This window comes from Oncorhynchus mykiss, chromosome 5 (assembly GCF_013265735.2).
Source record: "Oncorhynchus mykiss isolate Arlee chromosome 5, USDA_OmykA_1.1, whole genome shotgun sequence".
In the NCBI taxonomy this organism is placed as follows: domain Eukaryota; kingdom Metazoa; phylum Chordata; class Actinopteri; order Salmoniformes; family Salmonidae; genus Oncorhynchus; species Oncorhynchus mykiss.
This window is the reverse complement of record NC_048569.1, coordinates 83,780,278-83,802,642: the sequence shown is the minus strand read 5'-3', so window position 1 is coordinate 83,802,642 and position 22,365 is coordinate 83,780,278. Positions and strand designations below refer to the sequence as shown.

Below are 22,365 nucleotides of genomic sequence, written 5' to 3'. Positions count from 1 at the left end.
ATTCTCCATCGACCTTAGTGTCCCAGAACATTTTGGAGTTTGTGCTACAGGATGCACATTTCTGTTAGGAAAGCAAAGGCTAGCTTTTTCAAACTGCCTGTGTATATTGGTTCCTAACTTCCCTGAAAAGTTGCATGTCGCGGGGGCTATTCGATGCTAGTGCAGTACGCCACAGGATGTTTTTGTTCTGGTCAAGGGCAGTCAGGTCTGGAGTGAACCAAGGGCTATATCTGTTCCTGGTTCTACATTTTTTTGAATGGGGCAAGCTTATTTAAGATGGCGAGGAAAGCACTTTTTAAAGAATAACCAGGAATTCTCTACTAACAGGATGAGGTCAATATCCTTCCAGGATACCCGGGCCAGGTCGATTAGAAAGGCCTGCTCGCTGAAGTGTTTTAGGGAGCGTTTGACTGCAGACCCATTTCAGACGCAGGCAATGAGGCAGTGATCGCTGAGCTTCTGGTTGAAGACAGCAGAGGGTTATTTGGAGGGCAGGTTGGTTAGGATGATATCTATGAGGGTGCCTGTGTTTATGGATTTGGAGTTGTATCTGGTGGATTCATTGATCATTTGTTTGAGATTGAGGACATCAAGCTTAGATTGTAGGATGACCGGGGTGTTAAGCATGTCCCAGTTTAGGTCACCTAACAGCACAAGCTCTGAAGATAGATGGGGGGCAATCAATTCACATATGGTGTCCTGGGCAGAAGGTGGTCTATAGCAAGTGGCAATGGTGAGAGACTTGTTTCTGGAAAGGTGAGCTTCTACTTTTTTTAAATTCAAATTGTTTGGGCACAGACATGAATAGCCTGAAGAGTTCTGTCTTACTATCTCTGCAGTAGATTGCAACACCGCATCCTTTGGCAGTTCTATCTTGTCGGAAAATGTTATAGTTGGGGATGGAAATGTCAGAGTTTTTGGTGGCCTTCCTAAGCCAGGATTCAGACACGGCTAGGACATCCGGGTTTGCAGACTGTGCTAAAGCAGTGAATAAAACAAACCGAGGGAGGAGGCTTCTAATGTTAACATGCATGAAACTAAGGCTTTTACGGTTACAGAAGTCAACAAATGAAGTTACAGATCAGAGGGCCTGTTGTCTGGACCTCTGGCAGTCTTTATGGGGGTGCCACAGGGTTCAATTCTCGGGCCGACTCTTTTCTCTATATACATCAATGAAGTCGCTCTTGCTGCTGGTGATTCTCTGATCCACCTCTACGCAGACGACACCATTCTGTATACATCTGTCCCTTTGGACACTGTGTTAACTAACCTCCAGACAAGCGTAAATGCCATACAACTCTCCTTCCGTGGCCTCCAACTGCTCATAAATGCAAGTAAAACTAAATGCATGCTCTTCAACCGATCACTGCCCGCACCTGCCCGCCTACCCATTTATCACTACTCTGGACGGTTCTGACTTAGAATATCTGGACAACTACAAATACCTAGGTGTCTGGTTAGACTGTAAACTCTCCTTCCAGACTCACATTAATCATCTCCAATCCAAAATTAAATCTAGAATTGGCTTCCTATTTCGCAACAAAGCATCCTTCACTCGTGCTGCCAAACCTACTCTCGTAAAACTGACTATCCTGCCTATCCTAGACTTCGGCGATGTCATTTACAAAATAGCCTCCAACACTCAGCAAATTGGATGCAGTCTATCACAGAGCTATCCGTTTTGTCACCAAAGCCCCATTACTACCCACCATTGCGACCTGTATGCTGTTGTTGGCTGGCCCTATCTTTATATTTGTCGCCAAACCCACTGGCTCCAGGTAATCTATAGGTCTTTGCTAGTTAATGCCCTGCCTTATCTCAGCTCACTGGTCACCATAGCAGCATCCACCCGTAGCATGCGCTATTTGAGATAGTACCAGAATTATTTCTGCAATATTTGCCACCAGGTGTAACTAAAAAGCACACATTTTCCTTTTCATTAATCAAAGATTGTTGCAGTGCTGGAACAGAAGGTTTTGATTGGGTCTCTTGCACTCAAGTGCTAGGATGGATATAAAGCATTGACAAGTCACAAAGTCTATCACAAGTGCACTACTTTTGACCATAGCCCAATCGACCCTGGTCAAAAGTTGTGCACTACATAGTCAATAGGGTGCCAGCTAGATATACCCTATGATTTATTTTGCCACTCAGGGATTTTGATGTCTACAGGGGAAAGTTGGGTGTCAACAGGAAGTTCGCCTTTCTCACTCTTAAGGCCTTCAGTCTGGGCAAGAAATCTCTGGATCATCGGGTCACAGAGGAGGCCCACTACCGTATACAGGTGCTACAGAAGGAGGGAGGTCATTCGTTTTTGACAGGACTGCCCCGAAAAGTAATCCTGATTGTGCCACAGACATTTTCTATTGGCTTATTGGAATCTTGTCAGTGGAATATTATATGTACTGTTGTGTGATGAAGGACGCTGACCAGCTGTGTAAAGTTTTCACTGTGATCTGTGGTGGTTTTATCATGAAGAGAATCCATTCAACCCACAACACGTGATCGTGAAGGCCGTGTCCAACATCATCTGCTCAGTGGTGTTCGGACTGCTATGAGTACAAGAACACCGTTTCCACAGCCTCCTGGATATCCGCAATTAAAATCTCTTCCTGACTGGATCTGCTCTCGGCCAGGTACGAGTACGGAGTACCCATAGAAATAAATAAAACATTTGAATGGTTGCAATTTGACTTGTTTGGAATTTATCTTTGACCAAAATGTCTGCCCTTGTAGAGTTATGAAGGTTTATGACATAGGCCACTCTAGTAATGTATCACTACTCTAAAAATATGTAGAGGCAATAGGTGAAAAATGACCATATTAGTAACAGGAACGTTTAACAGCTAATGAGATTCAAAATAAGATTATAGCATCATGTGTACCGTATTTAACTGATGTTTTTTCAGGTAGTTTCTTTCAAAATATTTGGCTTGATACATTTCTTTAGATCTTTTAATCTGTTCCTGTTTATGAAACATTTCCCGGGGCCTCACCAGAGCATCCAGAGGAATGTGTCAGAGCTGAAAGGCTTCATATTGGAGGTGGCCAGGCAGCACTGGAAGACCCTGGACAGGGACAACCTCTGATACTTCATAGACTCTTACCTAATGGAGAGAGTAAGTGACCCATAGAAGATGAGTAACTAAGTGACAAATAGGTCTCTCCAAACACCATCTTTTATATAATGCTTGTTTTTTTCCTATAAGTGGTAAATCTGTGAATAGAAGGCTCTCTGGAGGTCATCCTTAAAGCTGCAGTCTGGAATAAAAAATTTAAAAAACTATAGATAAACTATAGTATTTTTGTACATTTTGAATCCTGGTTGATTTAGCTGTTATCAAACATGGCAACCATAGAGACTATACATTTTTGTTCAAGTTTCAATTGTCTGTTGTCATAAATACGATGTCATATCTGTCACTATTCCTTGATCTCTGGAGCAGCAGGACTCGAGTCCGGACTCAGCGTACTTCGAGGAGAACATGGTGTTGTCGGTGGCTGATCTCTTCCTGGCCGGGACTGACGCCACCTTCACATCAGATGGGGCCTCATCAACATGATGGAGCACTCATACATTCAAGGTGTGTGTGTGTGAGAGATTAAAAGTGCTGATATTAATGTAGGAAATAGGCAGCCATTTCAGACTCAGTCCTGCTGTCCTATTGCTTATCTGTGTTTATTTAAAAATCCCAGAACGATGTCATTCGATTTTTCATGTGTTGGGGTTTGACTGCACCCCCTCAATGGACAACAGGGCATCCCTTCCCTACGTCTATGCCACAGTCCATGAGGTCCGGGGGGGGGGTGTAACTGCGTTCTGCTAGGGGTGGTCCATGCCGCCAGCTCAGTGGCTTCCACCTGTTCAAGGTGAAGTTTGATTTATTTGTAAAAAAAAAATAATGTGGATTTCCATAAGCTGATGCCTTACATTACAAATATTGATGTTTTCTGTCCTACAATAATTATTTTCAATGCTCACAAATATGCGCACCACATAGAAACACAGCTGGACACAAACTACAGTAAACAATAGTATTATACAATTCATTATTGTAGGGTTGGCTTTTACTTACTTTCAATAGTTAGTGCTGAATTCAGGCTATTTGATACCTGTGTCCTACTACCTTACTGTGAAAGAGTACCAACTTTGTCAACTTGACTGCGATCCTGACGGGAAAAGACCACCGGAAGTACCCAGATAACTTTCTGGCCTTTTCTCTGGATGAGTCCCTCTTCTCATTGGCCCAAATTATATTTTTTGTTTGGAGAGAACAATATGGGCATATAGAGAATATTGTTGTATGTACATACAGTACAGTTGAAGTCGGAAGTTTACATACACTTAGGTTTTTCAACCACTCCACAAATTTCTTGTTGCCAAACTATAGTTTTGGCAAGTCTGTTAGGACATCTATTTTGACATCTATAAGTAATTTTTCCAACAATTGTTTACAGACAGATTATTTCACTTATAATTCACTGTATCACAATTCCAGTGGGTCAGAAGTTTACATACATTAAGTTGACTGTGCCTTTAAACAGCTTGGAAAATTCCAGAAAATTATGTCATGGCTTAATTAAGAAGCTTCTGATAGGCTAATTAACATCATTTGAGTGAATTGGAGGTGTACCTGTGGATGTATTTCAAGGCCTACCTTCAAACTCAGTGCCTCTGCTTGACATGGGAAAATCAAAAGAAATCAGCTAAATCCTCTACTCTGACAATTAATCCACACATAAAACGGTCAACCGAATCGTTTCTAGTCATCTCTCCTCCTTCCAGGCCTTTTCATCGTTGAACTTATATGGTGATTGGCATCTAAACTTTCATAGTATTACCACAACAACCGGCAACAGTTTGTCTTCCAATCACCCACGTGGGTATAACCAATGAGGAGATGGCACGTGGGTACCTGCTTCTATAAACCAATGAGGAGATTGGAGAGGCAGGACTTGCTGCGCGATCTGCGTCAGAAATATGAATGACTTCTATTTTAGCCCTTGGCAATGCAGACACTCGTTGACGCTCGCAAGCAGTGTGTGTGCAATAATTGAATAACAGATTTCTAAATTTAATTTGCAGCGCACGCGACCCGAGTTGTGTGGTCAGCCTATAAGGTGTATGTAAACTTCTGACTTCAACTGTATGTACAGTGCATTCGGAAATTATTCAGACCCCTTGACTTTTTCCACATTTTGTTACATTACAGCCTTATTCTCAAGAATGATCAATGGAAACCAGGATGCATCTGAGCTCAATTTCGAGTCTTATAGCAAAGGGTTTAAATACTTATTTAAATAAGGTATTTCTATTATTTTTAATATATTAGTAAAAATGTCTAGACCTGTTTTTGCTTTGTCATTATGGGATATTGTGTAGATTTCTGAGGATTTATTTATTTGAAACATTTTAGAGTAAGGCTGTAACGTAACCATGTGGAAAAGGGATCTGAATACTTTCTGAATGCATTACACATTGTGACTTCGGGAATTATTCAGACCGCTCGACTTTTTTCACATTTTGTTACGTTACAGCCTTATTCTAAAATGGATTACATAGTTTTCTTCCCCCTCAATCTACACACAATACCCCATTATGACAATGCGAAAAACACGTATTTAGAAATGTTTGCAAATTTCTTATAAATCAAACACGTAATTTACGTAAGTATTCAGACCCTTTGCGATGAGACTAGAAATTGAGCTCAAGTACATCCTGTTTCCAATGATCATCACTGAGATGTTTCTACAACTTGAATGGAGTCCACCTGTGGTAAATCCAATTGATTGGACATGATTTGGAAAGGCACACACCTGTCTATATAAGGTCCCACAGTTGACAGTGCATGTCAGAGCAAAAACCAAGTCATGAGGTCGAAGGAATTGTCTGTAGAGCTCAGAGACAAGATTGTGTCGAGTCACAGATCTGGGGAAGGGAACCAAAAAATGTCTGCATCATTGAAGGTCCCCAAGAACACCGTGGCAGCCGCCATTCTTAAATGGAAGAAGTTTGTATCCACCAAGACACTTCCTAGAGCTGGCCGCCCGGCTAAATTGAGCAATCGAGGGAGAAGGGCCTTGGTCAGGGAGGTGACCATGAACCTGATGGTCACTCTGACAGAGCTCCAGAGTTCCTCTCTGGAGATGGGAGAACCTTCCAGAATGACAACAATCTTTGCAGAACTCCACTGATCAGGCCTTTGTGGTAGAGGGGCCAGACGGAAGCCACTCAGTAAAAAGGCCTGCTTGGCTGATTTTCTGGTCTGAGGAAACCAAATTGTAATCACTACCAACGGTGCTTCAACAATGTACTGAGTAAGGGTCTGAATACTTATGCAAATGTAATATTTCAGTTTTTTTTGCAGAATTTTCTAACAACCTGTTCTTGCTTTGTCACTATGCGGTATTGTGTGTAGGTTGATGAGGGGAAAAAAACACATTTATCAATATTAGAATAAAACTAATGTGAAAAAGTCAAGGGGTCTGAATAACTTTCTGAATGCACTGTATGTGTTTGTGTGTTGAAACTGTGTGTCTCTGTGATCTTTGAGTGTTTTTTGTGGTTAGTTCCTCCTCGGAACACACATCCTAGTTCCACCTGAGGAAGACTTCTGTGAAGCCGGAACATTGTTTGTAATCATATTGCAGGACTGAAAAGCACTAGGGAGCAGCAATATTATGTGTGTGCATCTCCTTTCTTTACCTAGTACCTCATCTCTACAGCATTTTGCCTTGCCCAGGGTTGGGGTCATTTCAAGAAGTAAACTGAAATTATAAAAAAAAAATTATCTGAGTAGCATTGAGTAATTTTTAGAATTTCAATTTACTTCCTAAATTGACTGAATTGAAAAGGACCCCAACCCTGATTTGACTGGCTCCCTGTCCTCTGAAGGCCCGTGGGTGTGTCTGGGGGAGTCGCTGGCCAGGTGGATCTGTCTGTGTTCTTCACATCCCTGCTGCAGCACCTGTGTTTATCCTGGGCCCCCAACCCTTCTCCCCAGGACACGGAGGGCATTCTTCAACCTGATCCACAAACCCAAACCCTTCACCATGCTCTGTCACAGCCTTGACTCCAAACACTGAGACCAGGGGCCGTAGGTATCAAGCATCTGTATCAAAACCCAACCTGAGTTTAGTAAGCACATAGGCCAAGATTGTCTACCAATGAGTGAATAATATGATGAAACTAATGAGTGAATAATATGATGAAACTAATGAGTGAATAATATGATGAAACTAAGTGAAACTAAACTAAATGCTAGCTAATGAAAATGCTAGGGCAGCAGGGTGAATAATGGAATTAAACTTAGCTCATCTCAAAACGTGCTGTGTGAACGACTTTAATTATCAAGGGATTTTTATAACTAATGAGATGTTGAAGTAAAGAGGAAATTCAACAACTCTTGAAGAACAGTGTCTATGAGCCGAAATGTGTTGGTTTGAACAAAATACATTTCTATCAACTTCCAAGAGTTGCAGAATGTTATCTTCAGTTCAGTTTGCTCCTTAATTAAAGCCCCTTGGTTGGAGAGCGAGGTAGTGACAATATTTCTTGCCCTTTGACTAATGATGTTGACAGAGTTTGATAACCATCTTGGGTAACTGCTACAGCTTGCCCTGTGGTGGAGTAATCATGTTAAAACAAAGTAGACTAGAGGGAGAGGAGGTAAAGGTGAATCGGTATGGAGACAGCCGTATAGCACCGTGAGCACTTTTTACATTTTTATTTGATTGAATATTAAACATACAATCTATCTGCAGTGAAGCCGCTCAACATTTACATTACATTGTCATCTAACAGACTCCCATCCAGAGGGACCCACAGAAGCAACCAGGGTCAACGTCCTGCCCAAGGGCATGTCGACAGTTCTCCCACATGGTCAAAAACAGAGGTTCCTGGGCCGGGTCCATCAGCCACCGGCCCAAGTTCCCAACCGCCAGGCCACCAGTCCTCCAAGATCCCCCCCACAGTTCCCGAGAGTGAATGTATGGCACTGTTTACGTGTGAATGAATGTGTGTATGCATGCATACCAACACCTGCACGGCATCAGCCTCAGGCAAACAGGCATTAAATGTAACAACGTTGCCCCTCAGTGTCATTCAAAGTTTTTGGTTTATTTTGACTTTATTGTACTGTATGTTATAGGTTGTGTGGGAAAGTAAGATGACTAGAGTGTTGAAGAGGTGGTGTGTTATTGTACAGTGCTGTTGAATGGATGTGATCTTAACATGATAGAATAGACCTTGCCTGTTCAGTTTGAGGCAAAAAAAGCACTTTCCATGTTTTTCAGAATGTTTTATTCAAATGTTTAGAAAACTGTTATTATATGATAAAGTATGTCGCTTATCATGCTAAGAAAAATATAATCAAATTGACGCTGCAAAACAGTGATTGGTTTATGTAGCGTTCTAGGTTTACTTGTATAAAATCTGTCAAACATGAATAAAATTGGGCACAAAGTATCTATGTTCAAACATGTACACTTTAAAGTGAAATCTTGTTTTCCATGATGTATCATAAATATAAAATAATTGAATAAATTGTATTGCCACAGTCTAAAAATGTAAAAAAATCATACATCTGTAATTCACAGGAGTGTGCTTTCATGGTAAGAATGTGTTGATTGTCTTGTAAGACGTACCATTGTCTTGTATGTAGACTTCCCTAATGCTTTTCCCTGATATCGTTATGGGCTGTGTACATTTGAGGTTCTTCCGTTGTCTTGGCTTTGATTGGAATCTTGAAATCAGTCTCTTTGCGGACGGCCTGGTCCCTGCTTGGCATAGGTCGAGAAGGCTAGCGACAATCAACACGACCAGCATCCGTCCCACCTCCACAATGGCTTAGTGCTGGGAGCACCAGGGTCTGTACCCCGATCCCCTGAAGCCTCACCACAGCGGGGAGGGAGGCCAAGAGGTACCTGGTGGAGGGATAGGGCTTAAGTACCTCCGGGTGCAGGAGGAGAGAGCAGGCCTGACTCATACGGGAAAGGGGTACTCCCTCTGGGTGCTGGTTCATCAGGTCATGGAGGCTGCTCTTCAGTCTGGTCAGGTAACTGTTCTGGGCAGTAGTAGGGGCTACTGGTCTAGCAGAAGTCCTTACTTTTTAAGAAAAATAAAAGATAATCATCTTATGAGGTTTCACTCAGGTGCTATCCTCTCATTGTTGTAATATAACCAAATTAGGGATAGTTAAAAATGTACTGGGGGGGGGTCTGATCCAATCATGACTCCCCTTGTACTGTAAATCACTTGCAGAATCTCTCCCCTCAGAATTAGAAAGCTCGCACACGTAATGTGAGCGGTGTGGTCAGCATGTAACGGCCACAAGGTTGAGGGTTCGTCCAGCACCATGGACGAGCTCGCTCTCCCTGTCTGTCTCATTACACTACAAGAGCCGGCTGCAGACACTTACCAGGTTTTCATACAAACATTTCATTAATTTTAAAAAACTGGGCTGATGAAACGACAAATGCTGGTAGAATTTTATAAATGCCGACAGACAATTTGTTTGGTCGACATGGTTGGATATTTTTGTGTGTAAAATGAATTATGTGTGAAATGGCAGTGGAAACGCCTTTATGCACAAATATTGATATAATGACCATGTCGAAGTAAACTTGGGAGTCGTGTTAATGTTAAGTGGTCCTCCCACTACGACTCGTGAAAGCATGCAGTTGATTAGCAGATTAAAGAAATTCTGAACTTCACAGGGTGGTGAGTATCCAAGGTGGTGAGTGTCCAATCAATATTGAGGGTCTTATTCTGGTGACATGATGATCGATGGCTGCTGTTAATAATGCGCACATTTGCTATAAAACGCAACAGTTTTTGTGACAAAACCATCAGTAATGTTGATAATGCCATGGAACCCATTTAACTTGTATTTTTCATTCGGTACATGAGAATTTAACTGCAGAAGTTATTTTTATGTGCACTAGTCATCACGCACAGCCGTTTATCCACAATAAGTCAGTTGGAAACACATCTCCAGTAGGAAAATGCGTATATTGTTTTATGTAGATTTTAGAATATTCACATAATCTGTAAATTGGAAAATAAATTCTATGGAGGATAATTGCAATGGCGGTGCTTAGGTAAAATCACCAGGGAAAGCAAACCAGAGTGAAAAAAGCCATATTACAACCTATGTGCTGTGAAATTGAGTTGTTTGCTCTATAACCTGTTAGTTCATATGCCTTGCCACCGATATATACAGTGCATTCGGAAAGAATTCAGACCCCTTGACTTTTTCCACATTTTTTCCACAGTTACAGCCTTATTCTAAAATGGATCAAATAAAAAAAATCCTCATCAATCTACACAAAATACCTCATAATGACAAAGCAAAAAAAGGCTTTTAGAAATTGTAGCTAATTTATTACAAATAAAAACAAATATGACATTTACATAAGTATTCAGACCCTTTACTTAATACTTTGTTGAAGCACCTTTTGATACTTTGCTCCATTCATCTTTCCCTCGATCCTGACTAGTCTCCCAGTCCATGCCGCTGGAAAACATCCCCACAGCATGATGCTGCCACCATGCTTCATCATAGGGATGGTGCCATGTTTCCTCCAGACGTGACACTTGGCATTCAGGCCAAAGAGTTCAATCTGGGTTTCATCCGACCAGATAAACTTGTTACTCATGGTCTGAGAGTCCTTTAGGTGCCTTTTGGCAAACTCCAAGCGGGCTGTCATGTGCCTTTTAATGAGGAGTGGCTTCCGTCTGGCCACTCTACCATTAAGGCCTGATTGGTGGAGTTCTGCAGAGATGGTTGTCTTTCTGGAAGATTCTCCCATTTCCACAGAGGAACTCTGGAGCTCTGTCAGAGTGACCATAAGGTTCTTGGTTACCTCCCTGACCAAGGACCTTCTCCCCTGCTTGCTCAGTTTAGCCAGGCAGCCAGCTCTAGGAAGTGTCTTGGTGGTTCCAAACCTCTTCCATTTAAGAATGACGGTGAACACTGTGTTCTCGGGGACCTTCAATGCTGCAGACATTTTTTGGTACCCTTCCCCAGATCTGTGACTCGACACAATCCTGTCTCGGAGCTCTACAGACAAATCCATCGACCTCATGACTTGGTTTTTGCTCTGACATGCACTGTCAACTGTGGGACCCTATATAGACAGGCGTGTGCCTTTCCAAATCATGTCCAATCAAATGAATTTACCACAGGTGGACTCCAATCAAGTTGTAGAAACATCTCAAGGATGATCAATGGAAACAGGATGCACCTGAGCTCAAGTTTGAGTCTTATAACAAAGGGTCTGATTAGTTACAGTATGTAAATAAGGTATTTCTGTTTTTTAATGTGCAAACATTTCTAAAAATCTGTTTTTGCTTTGTCATTATGGGGTAGATTGACGAGGGAAAAAAACTATTTAATCAATTTTAGAATAAGGCTGTAACGTAACAAAATGTGGAAAAGGGAAGGGGTTTGAATACTTTCCGAATGCACTGTAGGCCTAAGGCCAAGACAATACGTGGTGGAGTCTACAAAGCATATCGCATGTAACATACATTTACATGGCCAATCAAGTTAATATTTTCAGACTACTAAACAACTATTGATTTAGAACACAGAAGAGTTACTGCAAGTCGTAGAGGAAACAGGAGCTGACTCCCCTATTCCAGCACCATTTCAACATCAAATCACCTATGCTTAGTCTAGTACAGTGATAACCAAGATACAAAAAACAATTTAGTCCAATCAACGTCAGCAAAATATCATCCATGGTACTAATTTATGTGTGTGTGTAAGTAGAAAAAGAGAATCGCCAATGCCATCCTCCTCTCTTTCATGTTACTCAAACGGTCTATGACTCTACATGCTTTTAGTTTTTGTTGTCCTAGGCTACCAGCTAGTTGACAGCTAGCTACATTTAGCTACATGTTGAACTTCCATCCACAGGCCAGGGGCACAATGTATGAATTTATGGTTGAATCAGAATCGCTGTTATAATCATTAGCCAGTACGGAGAATTAAGTAAAACCACAAGTTCAATTCCCTGTCTCCATCCATGCCTAATTTAAGAAAGGGACGATTTTAGCAAGCCTGACACTTTTTTTTTTTTTTTTTGCAACAGGACCATTCACAGTTGAGCTTTTTTTTATTTTTTATCAAGGGAAGCCAAATGTCTGCTGGCTTCCATTGCATTCAATGCAATGGGCAGAAACAATGTCATATTAATTTTGACCAGACAGCATCAGATAGATGTGCTTCACGTAGTAAGACAGAGAGGTGCTTTTTCTTTCGCTCGGATGCTTTCTCCAGTGAAATACATTCAGCCTCTTGCGAATTGAAGGAAATGTATGAAACATAGAGAGATTAAAGATTAAAAAAAGGTATATATGTTTTGTTCTTGGTAAATGTTTTGGGGAAGCCTGGCTTTCCTTGGCATCCAAGCATACACGCCACTGGATAATTGTATTGTTCCTAAACAAGATCATTAGGGGAGCCTTTTGAGCTGCTTGTCTCATTCATGTCCAATGATGCACCTAGCCTCCACTGCCTATTAGCTATTCCTATTTGTTCTAGTGAATTCATATGGAACATTTGTGCAGGTTGCTTTTATGTGTTGCTTGACCGCTAGTAGTAAGCCTTCTGCAGATCTGGAGAAACGATCAACCTTACCACTATTGTCACGATGAATGGTGGATAGAGGGCAGGATAGAAGGTTAGACTGGTAGAATATATTGACCTGTGGTATAGTTAAGCAATAAGCCACGAGAGGGTGTGGTATATGGCCAATATACCACGGCTAAGGGCTGGTGTTATGCACGAAGGATCACGGATAAGAACATTGGCCATATACCACAAACCCCTGAGGTGCCTTATTGCTATTATAAAGAAGTTACCAATGTAATTTAAGCAGTAAAAATATATGTTTTGTCAGTCTGTTATGCCACCGCTGTCAGCCAATCAGCATTCAGGGCTCAAACCACCCAGTTTTTTATTAAAAGTTAGAGAGCAGGAAAACCATAGAGCATAAGGGAAATACCAAAACACCTTGATATAGTGGAGGCTAGGATGGAATACATTAAATAGTCACATCTGCAAAAGAGTGAATGTAAACCGGGGGAAAACACACTACCCTTCCCTGTGCCCAATAAAAAACACACAACCCTCCCCAAAGCAAAAAGGTTGGGTTGTCATAAACTGGTCTTACAAAATATAGTACCCTATCTCATTTAAAAAAGAAAGCTCACCTTTGTTAGATGGTGTTTGAAGGGCGTCTCTATAGCTCATGGTTAATGGTCTATGTTGGTTCTCTTTCCCCATCATCTGTCTTTGCTGCTGGATACTTCAACAATAAATATCTGTTGTAGTACAATAATGTAGTTATGTTCAATGATGTTCAAACCTCAGGCATTTACGGCTACTGTAGTACAATAATGTAGTTATGTTCAATGAAGTTCAAAACTCAGGCGTTTACTGAGCTACCTGTCGTCACTAGGCAGACAACTTTACAGCCATAGGCTCTCGAGCACTGGCTCATTCTTCAACATATAAAACAAGAAACAACAGGTACGAATACTTAACGTAGTTGTAGAATAAAGCTTACCAAACAGTTTTTCAGTTGCTCTCCTCAAGTCGATATTTTACTTTCGGTTTCACAGAAATGAAACAATCAAATACATCCTTGTTGTCCATTGCTTCATGGGAGTGGTTTATTAACATTCTTAACAGCAATACACCTTCCCCGAAAGATAGTATGATTTCAAGCAGTCGGCTAGCCTAGATTTTAAATGTCTTTGCGTTAATCCATACAAATTGTTTAGTTTGCATAATTGTTATTTTCCCATCTTGTAACTGGAAGTGCCGCTGACCAATGCTAGATAGTGCTGAACTCGAAGGTACGAACACATAGGAGTAGAATGAACCAGTCACCCGATGTTCTAAATTACCTCTGGATTCTAGAGCACAACAACAAAAACATCAGGCAGTTTTATTTCGAGATAGCAAGGCGAGTGGACAAAAGATAAGACACTATTCATAACGCCTTCATTTTCTTCTTCATTTTCTCTGTTTTCACTCCAAATTATACCGACATTGATGCACAGAGAATTCCACATAGAATCAGAATAATTCAATAGGATCATTGTATTGATGCCACTATATTGACCACCCTTAGGACCTATTCTATCCAGATACAATGCTTCAGTGGGCCCAGTGGTGTGTGCTGAATCTGGTGAGACTGATGCTGTGGCTGTTAGTCCTGGCTATACTGACTGTCCTGGTAGCCCCTGACCTGCTGTGGAGCTTGACTGGGGGAGAGCCATAGGAGGTGTTGACGAAAAGCCTCTTTTTTTTCTACAGCATGTCCCAAACGTCCACTTCTGTCTGTAAAACCCAGATGAAGGCTACACGCTGAAACAAATTGGTTTTTCAAAACAAATATTTATTTTAAAATCAACTTTGTCCTCCATGAGTGGCTGAAATAGCCTCTTCTATTTAGGTGTGGACAGGGTTGCAGGAGGGTCTGTCTCTGCTCACTGATCATATCCACGTTGGGTAGGGTGGACGGGAAGGCTGAACTCATATATATGGGACATTGAGGATGCTGGAACAGGAGCAGGTAGGCTATAGGAGTCTTATGGAATGCCTGTCGTTGCACTATTATTTATTTTCATGAAACTGGAACACAGTCATTTGCAATTGATTGCCCTGTTCACAAAGAAAGTCTAAATGTGTTGTTGTATAAATAATGAAGAAAGTCTTTGGGCAGACGGGAGTTGGACCACCTGTAGATGCTCCACAGAGTGGACAAAGGACACCTTGATGACCAGGATGAGATTGTCCAGCGTTTCCTAGACAACGGCATGAAGTTCCGTGGCTACCACAACTATCTGATGGACAACATGAAGAACTGTGAGGCCTTGGTGAGGAAATGCAGGTGAGATGCAAAAAGAGACAGGCGAAGTATTACACAACTTGATAACATTGCTTGCAGAATAAATGTTTCTACACCTGTCCAGTCTTCATTACGACCACAGCCACTATCTTTCAGCTAGTATTAGTAGAAAGTCTCATATAGGGTTGCAAAGCTACCGGTAATTTACCAAAGTTACCAGAATCTTCAGTAATTTGGGTAATTAACAGAAAATATATGACAACCTGTGGTAACTTTGGTAATTTATACTTGGATAACTGTAAAAAATGTATTCATAAAAAGTATACATGTTTTATATCTGTGTCCATATTGTCCATGAGATTCTAGTAGATAGACCATATGGTTCAACAGAAAATAGCCTAATTAATTTTAAAAAAAAAGCATCTAATCAACAATGGAATTATTTTCCATTAACTCTGCAAGTCTTCCAACTATTTACTTTTTTCACAACTGCCACCAGTTTGACGTCAAAACATTGACATCAAAACATATTAACAATGTAAAAATACATTTCATGCTGAAACCCTCATATTAAACACCAATGGTATTAACTAAGTTAATGGTTTAAATTTAAGATAATGTTTCACAGCATTATCATTACATGTTTATTTGTGAAATATTTTACATGTGATAAGTCAGGGATAATTACAGACACCTATGATAATCCAAAGTACCCAAAAGGGCCACTAAATGTCTAAATGATCAATACGCAACTGGGCCTGGGACTGATCTGGTACCGATGGGCATTGGGTTGAGGCTTCAGTTATTTTCAAGCCCTTGCACTGGATGGATTGACTAGTCCGATGTGATTCACAGCTAGAGCACCAAATTATTAATACAGTAATGAACTGGAAGTAATCGAGTGAAAGTGTATAGAGAAAAATGTTTTATTTTCTGCCCAAATGTAGCTTTCTAAACAAGACTCACATTACATAGTAGCTACTACAAAGATAATGCCAATATTTACTTATAGACAAAAACCTAGTCTTCAACACACACCACACCCCACACATACAGTATTACAAGTCCTCACCAAACACCTTCATCACAGTTCCTTTAGGTACTGTAGGGCTGTGTCCAGGTGGACTTTGCCCTGTCTTCTCCCTCCATGACAGTAGGTGACCTCACTGATCCTCAGGGGACTCAGGTTCAGGTTGAAGATGTGGTTGTAGTTCTGAATCAGACGTCTGGCTTTGTCCTGGTCTATGTAACCTGAAATGGCAGACAGATTCCCAATTCTGTCATATACTTGTAGTATAGCTCATTAGTGATGATGTCTCTCTGAAATGAATGTTTACTGTACATTAAATAATATCCCCAATTCATTTAGAATTCTATATTTATCATCAGAATTATATCAGTGGTTAAAAAAAATGTTTTGAATTTAGTACATAACTGCAAGTTATGTTACGATAGTTCCCTATATTTCAGGTAAAACAGCCCCTTATGAATTATTTTGACCTATCAACTTTTAAAACCGTACCGGTGTTCTGGCTGTCACATATGTGCATGGCTCTCTCCATTCTCTGGAACCTTTGGAGCCATCTTTCTGTTTCCATGGGATCCACAGAAGCTGGTGGGGGCTCAGTGCAACCCTTGGGGACTTCTGATGTGTGTGACACATGCCCAAACTCTGCCTGTCAAAATATCAACGAGGACTTTCAGCAAGATTTTACAGAAGAGAACTATAGAGATGCAAGGGCTGAGAAAGAAGAGAATGGAAGAGAATAGAGAACCTTAATGTCATCTTGTAGCTCTTTGGGTAACACAATACCACTGAGGAATTGTACAAGGTCTTTGTAATGCACCTAAAATATCAAATCAAATCAAATGTTATTTGTCACATACACATGGTTAGCAGATGTTAATGCGAGTGTAGCGAAATGCTTGTGCTTCTAGTTCCGACAATGCAGTAGTAACCAACGAGTAATCTAACCTAACAATTCCACAACTGCTACCTTATACACACAAGTGTAAAGGGATAAAGAATATGTACATAAAGATATATGAATGAGTGATGGTACAGAACGGCATAGGCAAGATGCAGTAGATGGGATGAGTTCAGTATATACATATGAGATGAGTAATGTAGGGTATGTAAACATAAAAGTGGCATAGTTTAAAGTGGCTAGTGATACATGTATTACATAAAGATGGCAAGATGCATTAGATGGTATAGAGTACAGTATATACATATGAGATGAGTAATGTAGGGTATGTAAACATTATATTAAGTATGAGAATAATGTCATACAATAGATACTAGTGTCAGGCTCTCATACAGTTGCACTGATGTGAATGAAATATTAACTATAAACTATAAAATGTTGTAACAGTCAACTTATTTTACTGTAGGCCTTCTGCTTGCCACTACCTTGAATGCCATGCTGCAGTAATACTTGAAGTGGTGAACCACAAGTATTTCCTATAAAAAACAAGACCCTAAATAAACTCCTTTGTGATGTTTAATTTCAACCCTACCTGATCTGGATGGTCAGCATCACAGAACGTTAGGAGGAGCTGACGGAATGTTGGTAATTTCAGTGGAACCTCGTGTCTCAGAAACGCCTGAGTGATCTGTGATTGGCTGATGGTCCCTTTGAGGGCAGAGTCAATTGCAACCACTTCCTCCTGAATGGTCCTCAGGGGTGAAGAAGCCTGCCAGTCAGCCAGCTGCTCACTGATGGCCAATGAGAGACAGTCTTCCTGTTCTTCCTCTGGTAGATCTCTCTGTGTGGATGTGGGGAAAGGAGGGTACTTAGTAAGTTATACAATTGAATGCATTCAATTGAAATGTGTCTTCCACATTTAACCCAACCCTTCTGAATAGAGAGGTGCGGGGGGCTGCCATAATCGACATCCACGTCTTCGGTGCCCGTGGAACAGTGGGTTAACTGCCTTGCTCAGGGGCAGAATGAAAGAGTTTTACCTTGTCAGCTCGGTGATTCGATCCAGCAACCTTTCAGATACTGGCCCAATGCTCTAACCACTAGTGAGCTACATAGAAATATATTTATATAGAATGATTATATTTCTATGGTGCGGAATCAGAATAAGCCTTTGTTGAGCTCCACACCAGTAGGACGTGATAATCAGTAGAAATAAACAATGCCATACAACTTCATGAAGCGTGCGTATCATCTGTTTTATGTATGAAAGTGGTGATCACTGTGCAGACCACGGTTTTGTTTGAGTAAAATAAAAATGAAATCAAGTGATCACAGTTAGGCCGTAGTTTGGACCAACCTTTTCCTCCTCAGATGCCCTTGCTGCTGTTCCTACTTTGAGTTTAGTTCTTATGACAGCTGGGTTCTTCTGATGGATGTAGGACAGGGAACGGTCACCAGAGGGAGCTGTCATACACAGCCTGTTTGAGGCCTGTAAAGTGAACCCAACACTGTTTTGAGCTCTCCACTAGAAAGATACAGCTCACTGTGCACAATGTACTATACACATCAATGAAATCCCGTAACCATAGGGTTTATGTCACCTTTGTCTATCTATCTTGAAATATACTACTCATTCAATGTCATTTTTTCACTATGTATTATTGTTATATATTTTATTTTTTTATTCAACATTTAAAAGAGGGTAGATACCATTTTTTAAATAATGTACAATTGTGTATTTTTCTAAGCTACATGATAAATAATAATAATAATAATAATAATAACATAACTTAATGACATAAGTAGAACCCCTATATTACTGTTCAGGGTTTACCTTGTGGAGCTCAGCCTGAAAAGCTGACCCCACACCCCCCTCAGCCTCAGCTTGTCTGTGTGACCTGGTCACTATAGAGTCCTGTTTGTCTGGTGGTTCCTTCATCACATTATCCACAACGGCCAGAGGAATAGCTGCTTTATTCACCCTTGTGCAAAGTTAAAGAGACATGCATCGAGATCCAGTTAAGTCACAGTAATAAGCATGTGTAAGATGTAGTGTTTTGAAGCAGAATTACCATTGAGACTTTACTGCTACTTTACTTTAGATTTCTGTTTCTCACAATAATGAAAAGTAAAGTATTAATTCTGTTGTATAGTATTCTATGTTTTTCTATTCTATTCCAATCTATTGTATGTTATTCTATTCTATTTTATGCCATTCCATTCTTAGAACACAGCTTGATCTTTGATCGACCTGATTCAACTCACTTGTCTGTCTCTTCTGTGATGAAATACTTGACCTGTTTGCTGCCTATGATCTTGACAACTAGTCTGGGGACTGCTTTAGTTCCAGAGGTATTTCTCAGGGCCATGATACAGGTAATGAGATATGTAGGGATCCCCTAGAGAGAGATGGAGGGAGAGGAAAACAGGTCAGATTCAATTGGTCAGAATAGATTACAGAGCAGAAGAAGGCAGTCAAGGTTTCACAGAATTCTTCCCTGAAAATGATAAATGAAATAATTTGACTGTTTGTCCATTGTTCTGAGTGCTATGATTATTTAACCATCTCTCTTCTACACAGCATTGTGAAATATATTTGGCTGTGTTCCATATTGGACACAGGCCAATGCCTCACAGCCACTACATATCACAGAGTAAAGAGTATTACTCACATGAGCAATTAGTCCTTACACGTCCACACCTAGGCTATATGTTAACCTTTGAAAATCACCATGTAGATTATTTCACCATGAGCTATGTCCATCATCTCAATCAATCATCAGGTGCTAATGTACTGTACTGTGAAGCCCTCTGTGTGAAGGGTGAAGCTAGGTAGACTGTCTCATAAAACTTCTGGCTTCTGTGCTGTGTATGTCCTTTCTGCACCTTGGTTACCTGCCTTATCCCGCCTCTCCCCTGAGCTGCGAGCAGAGCAGCAACATAGGCCCAGTGCTCAGCAGGCTCATAATCAATAATGGAAAATGAAAACGAGCATTTCTTATTGGACAACTTTCTTGTTGGACAGACAGTTCCTAAGCATTCGGGCCATTTTTTTTCTTGTTTGTGCCTAATGAATACGACCCAGATGACCTTGTGTGTGTCAAATGACTAGCTGGCCTGGGTGAGAGAGTTATCTAAGTGTACAGACTTTGGTGATTTATGGCAGTGTGTTTTTATTGACACGGCCTGCATCAGGGAAAAATAATAAAGCATGGGGACGGGGAAACAGAGCAAGATGAACAGGACTGAATGGAGAGAGAGAGAAATAACTTGTTTTTAAGATCCATTGCTAGTCAGTTCAAATGAATCATTACAATGAGGTGGTGGTACATGGTTTTGAACCCCATGGAACTTCCATAGCCTTGAACACACCTGTCGAACATAATCTTTTTTTGTTTTTGTTTATCAGTTTTTGTTTATTTATTTTATTTAGCTTTTGTTTATTTATTTTTCAGTTTTTGTTGATCAGGTTTCTCTAAAATCTTATGTCATATCCTGTGATAAAAAAGTTTTTCTTTGTGTGTTTGTTTGTTTGGAAACAACTGAGTGTGTTGTCCCCATTCTAAAGCCCATTCTAGCTTTACCGAAAAGGGAAATCTGTCCTACTACTTGAGCCAGACTAACTGTGAATTCATTAAATCATCATTAATTGGAATGGATTTCTAATTAAATGTGTGTCCATGATAAGGAAACAGGCCTAACTCTTGATAAGAGGCCTGGATATAGATAAAGAGGGAGCCTAATTGACATACTTACTTTATATTCCTTATGGAAAACAGTCTGAATCATTCAAGTTCTAGTACCATTGTAATCTTTTGATTAAGTCATGGAATACAGCACAGAATTTTTTGCCATATCTGGCATTTGGACTCCACCATTCTAGTGTCCATTGCTCATGTTTCTTGGGCCAATCAAGTCTCTTCTTATTATTGGTGTCCTTTAGTAGTTGTTTTTTTGCAGCAATTCGACCATGAAGGACTGATTCAAGCAGTCTCCTCTGAACAGTTGATGTTGAGATTTGTCTGTTACTTGAACTATGTGAAGCATTCATTTGCTGCAATAGCCCAAATACGGCAATCTTCTGTATACCAACCCTACCGTGTCACAACACAACTGGTTGTGAGAATGCCAAGAGTGTGCAAAGCTGTCATCAAGGCAAAGGGTGTCTACTTTGAAGAATCTCAAATATAAAATATAAACACTTTTTTTGGTTGCTAGATGTTTCCATATGTGTTATTTCATAGTTGTGATGTCTTCACTATTATTCCACAATGTGGAAAATAGTAAAAATAGAGAAAAACCCTAGAATGTGTAGGTGTGGCCAAACTTTTGATTGATACTGTATATGCAAAAGTATGTGGACACCTCTTCAAATTAGTCGATTTGTCTTCAAATTGGATTTGTCTACTAGCCACAACTGTTGCTGACAGGTGTATAAAATCGAGCACACAGCCATGCAATCTCCATAGACAAACATTGGCAGTAGAATGGCCTTACTGAAGAGCTCAGTGACTTTAAACCTGGCACCGTCATAGGATGCTAACTTTCCAACAAGTCAGTTCATCAAATTTCTGCCCTGCTAGAGCTTCCCCGGTCAACTGTAAGTGCTGTTATTGTGAAGGTGAAACATCTAGGAGCAACAATGGCTCAGCCATGAGGCAGTAGGCCACACAAGCTCACAGAACGGGGACGCCGAGTGCTGAAGCACTTAACGCATAACAATCGACACTCACTACCGAGTTGCAAACTGCCTCTGGAAGTAACGTCAACACAAGAACTGGTATTCGGGATCTTCATAAAATGGGTTTCATGGCCGAACAGCCGCAACACAAGCCTAAGCTCACCATGTGCAATGCCAAGCATCGGCTGGAGTGGTGTAAAGCTCGACGGCAACTGACACTTGAGCAGTGGAAACGCATTCTATGATGTGATGAATCACCCTTCACCATCTGGCAGTCCGACGGACAAACCTGGGTTTGGCGAATGCCAGGAGAACGCTTCTTCCCCCAATGCATAGTGCCAACTCTAAAGTTTGGTGGAGGAGGAATAATGGTCTGGGGCTGTTTTTCATGGTTTGGGCTAGGCCCCTTAGTTCCAGTGAAGGGAAATCTTAATGTTGCAGCATACAATGACATTCTAGACAATTCTGTGCTTGACTGGCCTACACAGAGTCCTGACCTCAACCCCATCGAACAGCTTTCAGATGAATTGGAACACAGACTGCAAGCCAGGCCTAATCGCCCAACATTAGTGCCCAACCTCACTAATGCTCTTGTGGCTGACCGGAAGCAAGTCCCTGCAGCAATGTTCCAACATCTAGAAGAGTGGAGGCTTTTATGGCAGCAAAGGAGGGACCAACTCCATATTCATGATTTTGGAATGAGATGTTCGACGAGCAGGTACTTTTGTTCATGTAGTGTATATAGCCAGTGGGACATTGCCTGCCTGCCTTTTGTGCTGTTCCCTTGAAGGGTTTGGGGGCCTAGGATACACATTTCTCAATATAGTCTACTACCCCAATGTGGTCCCCCCTTTGATTTGCAGGAATTAAACCGTGAACCCACGGTAA

The 22,365-nt window shown here is 40.9% G+C and overlaps 1 protein-coding gene, 1 long non-coding RNA gene and 1 pseudogene across 2 annotated transcripts; 1 reads left to right on the top strand and 2 right to left on the bottom strand.

Moving 5' to 3' along the window:
• The first annotated feature begins 2,137 nt into the window (after positions 1-2,137).
• On the top strand, positions 2,138-3,827 carry LOC110523023 (annotated as a pseudogene).
• A 4,458-nt stretch (positions 3,828-8,285) lies between these two features.
• LOC110524684 lies at positions 8,286-14,069 on the bottom strand. The gene is made up of 3 exons (XR_002473631.2): positions 13,579-14,069; positions 13,223-13,333; positions 8,286-9,106 (listed from the first exon to the last, which is right to left on the bottom strand). It is a non-coding gene; the product is annotated as an uncharacterized LOC110524684 (long non-coding RNA).
• A 1,740-nt stretch (positions 14,070-15,809) lies between these two features.
• Positions 15,810-20,952, bottom strand: LOC110524683 (uncharacterized protein C1orf87). The gene is made up of 7 exons (XM_021604539.2): positions 19,062-20,952; positions 18,631-18,778; positions 18,154-18,285; positions 17,389-17,637; positions 16,644-16,715; positions 16,391-16,544; positions 15,810-16,119 (listed from the first exon to the last, which is right to left on the bottom strand). The coding sequence occupies exons 1-7, from the start codon at positions 19,163-19,165 to the stop codon at positions 15,953-15,955; spliced, it is 1,026 nt and encodes a 341-aa protein (XP_021460214.2). The 5' UTR covers positions 19,166-20,952; the 3' UTR covers positions 15,810-15,952.
• Between the last annotated feature and the right edge of the window lie 1,413 nt (positions 20,953-22,365).

Coding starts and splice junctions, on each gene's coding strand:
- LOC110524683 (XM_021604539.2), bottom strand. CDS start 19,165: ATGGCCCTGAGAAATACCTCTGGAACTAAAGCAGTCCCCAGACTAGTT. Junction 16,545..16,643: donor AGCTACAAGATGACATTAAG/GTTCTCTATTCT, acceptor ATATTTTGACAG/GCAGAGTTTGGGCATGTGTC. Junction 16,120..16,390: donor ATGTGACAGCCAGAACACCG/GTACGGTTTTAA, acceptor CTGCCATTTCAG/GTTACATAGACCAGGACAAA.